An 8,682-nucleotide genomic window follows, 5' to 3' on the forward strand; every position below is an offset into this window, starting at 1 on the left:
TGGCATTCCTCACCCAACAGCGAACTCAATCAACTTGCTTCATTTTTCACAAAGAGAGCAGGGATCCTTTGGAATGTAAATCAATAATGAGGAATAGACCATACACTTCAAGGACCAGTACCTGGTCTCAGGGAATAATCAGTCTGAATATCAGACCCAGGATCCTGGAGTTCTTTTTAACTCCAGGGATAGACAAACGTATTTCTACCTGAGGAGGACAAATTCAAATAAAGTGAGCAACACAAAACACAATTTAAATATGAAATAAAGTATACGATCTGTGAGGCTTTGTGTTCACGTCAATCAGAAACAGCAGATTTGGAATGCAATTTCTGAACAACTCTCTTCACATTGTTCCAATCGTATTCACTCATCCAACAGGATCAATGTTACACAGCAGTGAAACACCTCCACCTGGGCCCAGTGTTAAAGGGATGTTAGAAGCAGGGACATTATAGTGACAGGTGGAGGCCATTCAATCCCTCAAGCCTAGGTTTAAGCTGGAGGCAAGCACAGATTCCCTGACCAATACCATTCTGTGCTTTGTACAAAGCTGGAATTGCAACACTGAAAATTTACTCTGATACTTCACTGCACCACCCAATCCTCAAAGCCACACACATCGGACACCTTCTGTTGTTGCAAACTCTTGAAATCAAATGCAAGAGAAATTAATCTAGTTTGTGCACAATTAACGATAAGAAGACAATGTGCCTTTGTCAGTTTGCACTGAATTTCAATTTGAAATTCTTGATCAGTCATTGATAATCAATGTGCATGTACCAGGAAAATTATACAGCAAATATTCCAAAGAAAGTCTTCCCTTCGGTTGTGTCTACATATCCCGTTGTCTCCTCGTTAACCCTGGAGAAGATCTGATCTCCCTCCAGGAACTCAAAGATGGCTCCCTGGTAGGAGGTTTTGTACCAGGGCTCCTTGCGTTGGTGAGAGTGGCAGGCGGATTTGGTGGCTTTCAGTAGAATGGCTTCTTCAGGATAATTTGGCGACAGCTTGGCGAGTTCGTGGCTCAGGTAGACGGCCTGGGGCTGACACTCCATGCTGTGGAAGACCACCTGGGTGTAGACAAAGTACTGTCCAGGCCTCTTGATGATGAGGTGGTTGTCCCTGAACTCCAGGCCCTCAGTGAAGGTGGAGTCACTCTCATTCTGCCAAATCACATTCTCTCCTTTCCTGGTTGGGGAAGCTGAGGGGGCAGGGGTGGGAGAGACAGAGAAGACATCATGAGGATCAAACAAAGAGAAATAACTAGCCCGCATTGATGTAGCACCAGGCATGGCTTGTGGATATGGTAAAGCGCTTTACAACCAATGAGGTGTTATTGAAGGAGTAATTGTGCTATTTCAGGAAATGGAGCCACCACTTTGTGCACAGTAAGATCCCACGATTTCCCATGGGAAAGAAACTGGACGGTCTGCATCTTAATTGGAAACTGAGCTCCCTTGTCACCCTGACCCATAGAGAGGCCGGTCACAGGAGGATTTCATCTCTGATGCCTGTGCTGCTGCCTCTGTGTTCAGATGAACCAATTCACACCACAGCCCCTTCTCTTTGCCCAGGACCCTGTTATCTCCCACTCTCCTCCTCCAGTGCTCTCTCCACACTGCATTATTGATAAAGAGAGTTAGCACCTTCCCAATCCACCCCTGCACCCTCCCAGCTGCTGTGGCCTATTCTCCAGAGGATGCTGTCACATTGAGAACAGTTCTGTACCTGTCAGGTGAGCTGCGATTCTCGGCCGGGGGTCACTCCCCACCTGCTTCATGAGTCGGGGCAAACCTGGAAATGGAAAAGATAGAAACTCAGACCCAGCTGGATCACCCACAGAGCACAGACTGACAGACACAGAGAGAGAGGGGGGGGGGGAGGGGTGAAGGATGGGACAGATAGACAGGTGGGCTCATGAGAGCAAAGAGTGTATGCGATACAAACGGAAAAGGCTGGAGAAACTCAGCAGGTCTGGCAGCATCAGTGGGTGGAGACTCCGAGTTAACATCTCGAGTCCAGTATTGCTGCAATCTGAAAGAGTTTGTGGGAAAGACTGAGAGGGAGTCAGGAAAACAGACAACTCGCTAAAGGACAAGACTGATAAAGGGGGAATGGTGCAGCAATGTTAGGAAAGATATTGATGAAAATATGAATAAGGAATGTCCCAGAGGGTGAGGGAGAGATGGGTGGGAGAAACAGCACTGATGCTGACAGCACTTACCGCTGGTCTGAGCCGCTGTTGTCAGTGAGGGATGGGAGACTTCCAGCTTTGATCTTGAACCCTGAAGGAATTAAACAAGGACAAGTGTTAAGATGTGAAATTGACTCGAGTTTCCGCTCCACCGAACAGGAGTTGGTGCCCATCCCAGGGCTGCAGCTGGGTGGGCTGTAGGGGCGACCCGGTGTTGGACAGAAACACAATGTTATCCAGACGATTGTAGACACTAAGTGGATTGGAGCCCCTGTGTTGTACACTGTCCAGGACAGACAGGCTACCCTGGAGAGCCGGAGTGACCCAGCCAGCCTATTCCCCCATCCCCACTGTGTACAGACACACGCTGACACCATGCAGACTGGCTGAGTGTCCCCCCCGGTCACTCTCAGAGTGACAGCTGCCAGTCTCTGCTTGTCCTTTAGTAGCGCCGGCAGCACAGACTGAGAGAGCCGCCTTTATCCGGCGGGACCCATAGAACAGGGAGCAGTTCCAACAGTTCCCTCAGCTCAGGCTGGGCACTGAGCAGGGTCCCGGGGAAAATCGCTCTCGCTGTTGGAGAGACTGCAGTTAAAGGGCCGGCCTGGCTGAAGGGCTGGGGGCCAGGTTGCTGTTTCGCTGCAGAGTTGCAGCAGGAACTGAGAGTGAAATCCCTTCGCAGCTTGAAGTGCCCGCTTCCCAACAAGTCCCTGTCCCGGAGCAATGCAAGCGGCAAGTGGAAGGCGAGCGCTAGTCTCCGAGAACCCCCTCCCCAAGGCTGACCCTCACCTGGTTTGTAGGGAGCACTCCAAACTGAAGCAGGCAGAGAAAGGTACAAAGCAGCAACAAGCCGAGGACAGCGAGTGCACACAGAGCCCGCCAGAAACAGCTTGTGTTGGAGCCTGACTCCCTGATGGGCAGCAGCCCCCCATTCTCCAGCTCCAAGAACTTGGCCTCAGTGTTCATGCTGTCAGGTGGCAGAGGGAGCTCGCTGGGTCAGCCTCTCTCGGGTCCACTCAGGCTCTGTATGAGTGTCTCTGTCTCTCTCTCTCTCTGGGAGGGAGCTGCCTGCTCTCGAACTGCTGCTGCTGCTCACTAACAGCTCTTTATACCCAGCAGGAGCAGCACAGTCACTGCTGGCTGTGATGAAATGGAATGGGAAATCCCCAGGCAGAAACAGCAGCGATTGGAAAGCGATCACTCTCCAGCTCGAATGTGGGACTGGCTCTGTCTAACTCTCACCCAACGTGGAACCACAGCAGTTTCTCCCAAAACCAGGAAATCCTGTCGGTAACCCAAAGTGGGCCCCAGCAATCCCCCCAGCCTCTCCATGTATCCCCCATGGGCTCATATCTTGGGCAGGTGAGGGGAGAGACGTTTTTCTCTTACTTCAAGAAAACGCTTTCTTCCAAAAAACTCATCACCTGCATGCACGGTCATTGAAGGAGCTGTGCTCTGTACATTAGCAAATGCAAATGAAACAAACATTGGAGTTTGATTCTATGCGCAGACAACCCAAAGGTCCTTGTTATTTGGATCTGGTTGTACTTACATACAGTTGATGCACCTGGAGGACCCAGCGATGGGCCCCCATTTCCCTTCAGCAGGAATCCCTCAGACAGTGGTCTTTCCCCACTGCCCCTTGGCAGCAGCTGCCTTGACCTTTAGTGCGTCCCTCAGCACATAGTGCGGGACCTTGGAATGTGCCAGTCTGTAACATTCAGTCAGGGACAACTCCTTGTTCTGGAAGACCAACACATCTCAGGCAGACCAGAGAGAAAGAGCAGAACTAAATCACCTGCATTTGTGTAGCACCTTTCACAACATCAGGAATTCTTTTGGTCTATAGACACTGTTGTAATGCAGTGAAACAGCAGAAAACCTAATTATTTGTTGGTGGGTACATACTAGCCTTCCAATATTGGCAGAATCAAGTACCCAATTCGGTAGATGTGATTGATAAACCAAACTTCCTGATTGGGAACTCTAGACCAACCAAGTTTCTGTACAATGGTCAGGTGGCTGAGGCCAACAATTCGGGTACAAACTGTTTGTTTAACATTCAGATCTCTCTACAAAAGGGCATGTAAACTCTACACATGTCATAGACTCATAGAGATGTACAGCATGGAAACAGACCCTTCGATCCAACCCGTCCATGCTGACCAGATATCCCAACCCAATCTAATCCCAACTACCAGCACCCGGCCCATATCCCTCCAAATCCTTCCCATTCATATACCCATCCAAATGACTTTTAAATGTTGCAGTTGTACCAGCCTCCGCCACATCCTCTGGCAGCTCATTCCATACACGTACCACCCACTGTGTGAAAAAGTTGCCCCTTAGGTCTCTTTTATATCTTTCCCCTCTCACCCTAAACCTATGCCCTCTAGTTCTGGACTCCCCCACCCCAGGGAAAAGACTTTGTCTATTTATCCTATCCATGACCCTCATAATTTTGTAAACCTCTGTAAAGTCACCCCTCAGCCTCTGACGCTCCAGGGAAAACAGCCTCAGCCTGTTCAGCTTCTCCCTACAGCTCAAATCCTTCAACCCTGGCAACATGTGTCTGAACTTGCATGGAATTTCCACATCGAGTCATACAGCACAAAAACAGACCCTTTGGTCCAACTCATCTGTGCAGCAATGTTGCCGGGGTTGGAGGGTTTGAGCTAAAGGGAGAGGCCGAATAGGCTGGGGCTGTTTTCCCTGGAGAGTCAGTGGCTTTAGGGTGACCTTTAGGCAGTTTATAAAATCATTAGGAGCATGGATAGGGTTATTTACAGTCTTTTTAACGGGTCGGCGGAGTTCAGAACTAGAGGGGATAGGTTTAGGGTGAGAGGGGAAAGATGTAAAAGGGTCCCGAGGGGCAACCTTTTCACACAGAGGGTGGTACGTGTATGGAATGACCTGCCAGAGGAAGTGGTTGAGGCTGTACCAATTACAGCATTTAAAAGGCATCCAGATGTTGATATGAATAAGAAGGGTTTAGATGGATATGGGCTAAATGCTGACAATTGGGATTAGATTAATTGAAGGTATCTGGTCAGCATGGACGAGTTGGACCGAAGGGTCTGTTTCAGTCTCATACATCTCTTTGACTTTATGACCAGATGTTCTAAACTGAAGTAGTCCCATTTGCCAGCATTTGGCCCATATCCCACTTAATGCTTCCAATCATATATCTATCCGGATGCCTTTTAAATATTGTAATGGAACCAGCCTCCACTACTTCCTCTGGCAGCTCATTCCATACACGCACCACCCTCTGTGTGATAAAGGTATCCTTCAGGTCCCTTTCAAATCTTTCCTGTCTCACCTTAAACCTATGCCCTCGAGTTTTGAACTCCCCGACCCTGGGGAAAAAGAACTTGGCTAATCACGCTAACCACACCCCTCATGATTTTACAGGCTCCTATAAGATCTCCCCTCAGCCTCCAACACTCCAAGGACAGCAGCCCCATCTATTCACCCTCTCCCTATAGCTCAAACCCTCCAGTCACAATAACACCCTTGCAAATCTTTTCTCACCCTTTCCAATTGAACAAAATCCTATCTGCAGCAGTGTGACCAGGATTGTACACAATATTCTACATGTGGCCTAACCGATGTCCTGTACTACCACAGCATGACCACCTGACTCCTGCACTGAATGCGCTGAGCAATGAAAGCAATCATCTACCTGCGAATCCACTTTCAAGGAACTATGCACCTGCACCCCTAGATTGCATTGTTCAGCAGAACACCCAGGACCCAACTGCTAACTGTGTAAATCCTGGTTTGCCTTCTCCAGTTTGCTTCTGTTTACCCATGTGGCCATGTCTTGTTGACTCTGAGTAGTGTGGACGGTTTCTCCCTTTTGCACCTTCATTAGCACACATTTGACATCTCAATCGCTCCTTCACCACCATTAGCAACCTCTGCCTTTGGCTGTGGACACCCTCACCAACTGTGCCCCTTGCTCTTACTCTCCCTCTGTCTCTGACATGAAAACCATCATTTTATGGCCTCTTTCAGTTCAGAAGAAGAGTTAGATCAGACTCTAGACATTAACTGTTTCTCTTCCCACCCAAGTTTCCTATCTTCCTCCAGCCCCCTCTGTTTGGACTCCATTACCCATGCATATTGTCCTTTGGAAACAAATTGAAGTTTGTTATAACATGGAGAGCCAATACCTTTTCATGTTACCACTAGACTCTGGCAAAGTTCTGGGCATCCAGGTTCGAGTCCCGTCACAGCAGATGGTGGGATTTGAGTTCAACAAAAATCTGGAATTAAGAGTCTAATGATGACCATGAATCCATTGTCAGGGAGACCCCATTTGGCTCACTAATGCCCTTTAGGGAAGGAAATCTGCCATCCTTCACAGTCTGGCCTTCATGTGACTCCAGACCCACAGCAATGTGCTTTACCCTGAATTGCTATTTGGGTACTTAGGAGTGGACAGTAAATGTTGGCCCAGCCAGTGGTGCCCACATCCTGTAAATGAGTAAAATAAAGAAGAAACCCATTGTGAAGAGGGAAATGAAAACCATTCTTCCCTCCCACCACCATGGCCAACTCCAGTCATGCTCTCTGGTGTGGTACCCATACTCCACAGACAAACATGACAAAATATTTCCAGAGATAATTCCTAATGTCGTTCAACATCTTCTCTCTGTGCATGTCAGGCCTTGTAATTGTAAGTTTCACATATTTAATGTGCAGCTATGTTTTAGTTCCCTGCGATGAACAGTGTGAGAGTGATTAGATTTAGATTACATTACAGTGTGGAAACAGGCCCTTCGGCCCAACAAGTCCACACCGACCTGCCGAAGCGCAACCCACCCATACCCCTACATTTACCCCTTACCTAACACTACGGGCAATTTAGCATGGCCAATTCACCTGACCTGCACATCTTTGGACTGTGGGAGGAAACCGGAGCACCCGGAGGAAACCCACGCAGACACGGGGAGAACGTGCAAACTCCACACAGTCAGTCGACTGAGGCGGGAATTGAACCCGGGTCTCTGGCGCTGTGAGGCAGCAGTGCTAACCACTGTGCCACTGTGCCACCGTGCCGCCCACTAAGTGATCAAGTCAAATCAGCGAGGGGGTTCTCTACCTAACCTGAGGCTGCACTTCAACAAACCTATGGTGAATGCTGCTGTGAACTGACTAATTATAATTCTAACCACACACGAAACCAACAGACTTCTGACACATAAGATCCCACTAAGTAAATGACCAGCTGATGTGTTTTTTTATTTTTGTTCCTTTTTATTTGAAGGATGAGTGTTAGCAGGGACCCGGATTCACCAACGATATGTCATGACCACACCAGGCATAATGACCCATGAGCTGTGAATGAGTACAACTCATTTACACGCCTTTCAGATTTGATTTTGAGTCTGCCCAGGTAAGAAGAGTCAACAGCCTTAGTTTTAAACAAGATTGAAGGCTAGCTATCAGACAAACATTTCTGAAAGTTACTGAATTGTACAGGAATTCAGCTAGTAGATTTGTGGGTAAATCACCACAAGTTGCCTTTAATTCGGCTACTCATTAAGAAATCTCACAGACAATCAAATAATGAAACAATGATTTCGAGTATATTACATGTAGCAGCTCAGGAAAGCTAATCAACCAAGCACATTAAGCCTCATAACACAACTTAGCTATTCACTGATTAAAGGTGGCTATAAGCCCAACCAGCAGTGGATGTCCAGAGTAGGATCATCGTCCAATGTTGCTCTTTGAAGTCGACTGTGGATGAGTTCTGGAGTTGAACTCTTATACAATTTTTTGTCCTTCGGCTCTATATTATTGATAATTACTCTTCTGGAGTCCTTGAGACCGTAACTTGCTTCCTTATCAGAAGTAATCTTCTGCTCCTCATTGCATTTGACCTTACCTGTCTGTTTGAAGACCCAATCTCTTTTCCAATTAACTCCTTAAATTCTTAAGCAGTGCCACAAGACAACCAATTATCGAGCAGGTTTCAAAACAGTGTTGGTCATGTTGCCTCGACTCCTTCTTTTCCCAGAAATGGCTAATTACTTTTAATTCCCTATGCAGCAGCTCGCCTTTGTCTTTTTCACAGTTTAGCTATTGCTTGGCTACTCTGTAGCAGTTTACCTTTGTAGATTCTTCCAACCCACAAACAGTTGCTAAGATTCAGAAGTTTACAGTATCACAGCAAATAAAGTACAGATACAAAGATTGAAAGCAAATATAGATAAAAGAACTCATAAAATACGAGAATAAGATCAGTTTATTACTGTTACAGGACTGTTACTTGTTTGAAAATTCTGCTTCCCCTGCCATAATTTAACCAAACGTCACATGACACCAGGTTATAGTCCAACAGATTTATTTAAAATTGCAAACATTGGTCCGTCATCAGGTGAAGAGGAGGGAGGCAATTCATTCATGGAATGAGGGTGTCGCTGCTCAGACCAGCAGTTATCACTCATCCCTGATTGCCCAGAGGGGCATCG

The 8,682-nt window shown here is 47.3% G+C and overlaps 1 protein-coding gene across 2 annotated transcripts; it reads right to left on the reverse strand.

The window, feature by feature from the left end:
* Positions 1-559: 559 nt before the first annotated feature.
* LOC148140043 (tumor necrosis factor-like) lies at positions 560-3,163 on the reverse strand. 2 transcript variants are annotated; one of them, XM_087978854.1, is made up of 5 exons: positions 2,981-3,163; positions 2,807-2,836; positions 2,228-2,234; positions 1,732-1,797; positions 560-1,204 (listed from the first exon to the last, which is right to left on the reverse strand). In XM_087978854.1, the coding sequence occupies exons 1-5, from the start codon at positions 3,161-3,163 to the stop codon at positions 792-794; spliced, it is 699 nt and encodes a 232-aa protein (XP_087834980.1). In that variant the 3' UTR covers positions 560-791. The 2 variants fall into 2 exon arrangements, with proteins under 2 accessions (XP_087834980.1, XP_087834979.1); XM_087978853.1 differs by lacking the exon at positions 2,807-2,836 and having other exon boundaries at positions 2,228-2,288; positions 2,987-3,163.
* Positions 3,164-8,682: the final 5,519 nt, after the last annotated feature.

The sequence above is a fragment of the Chiloscyllium plagiosum genome, unplaced genomic scaffold (genome assembly GCF_037043375.1).
Source record: "Chiloscyllium plagiosum isolate Xiang-an unplaced genomic scaffold, Cpla_swu_hap1 HiC_scaffold_35, whole genome shotgun sequence".
NCBI lineage: Eukaryota > Metazoa > Chordata > Chondrichthyes > Orectolobiformes > Hemiscylliidae > Chiloscyllium > Chiloscyllium plagiosum.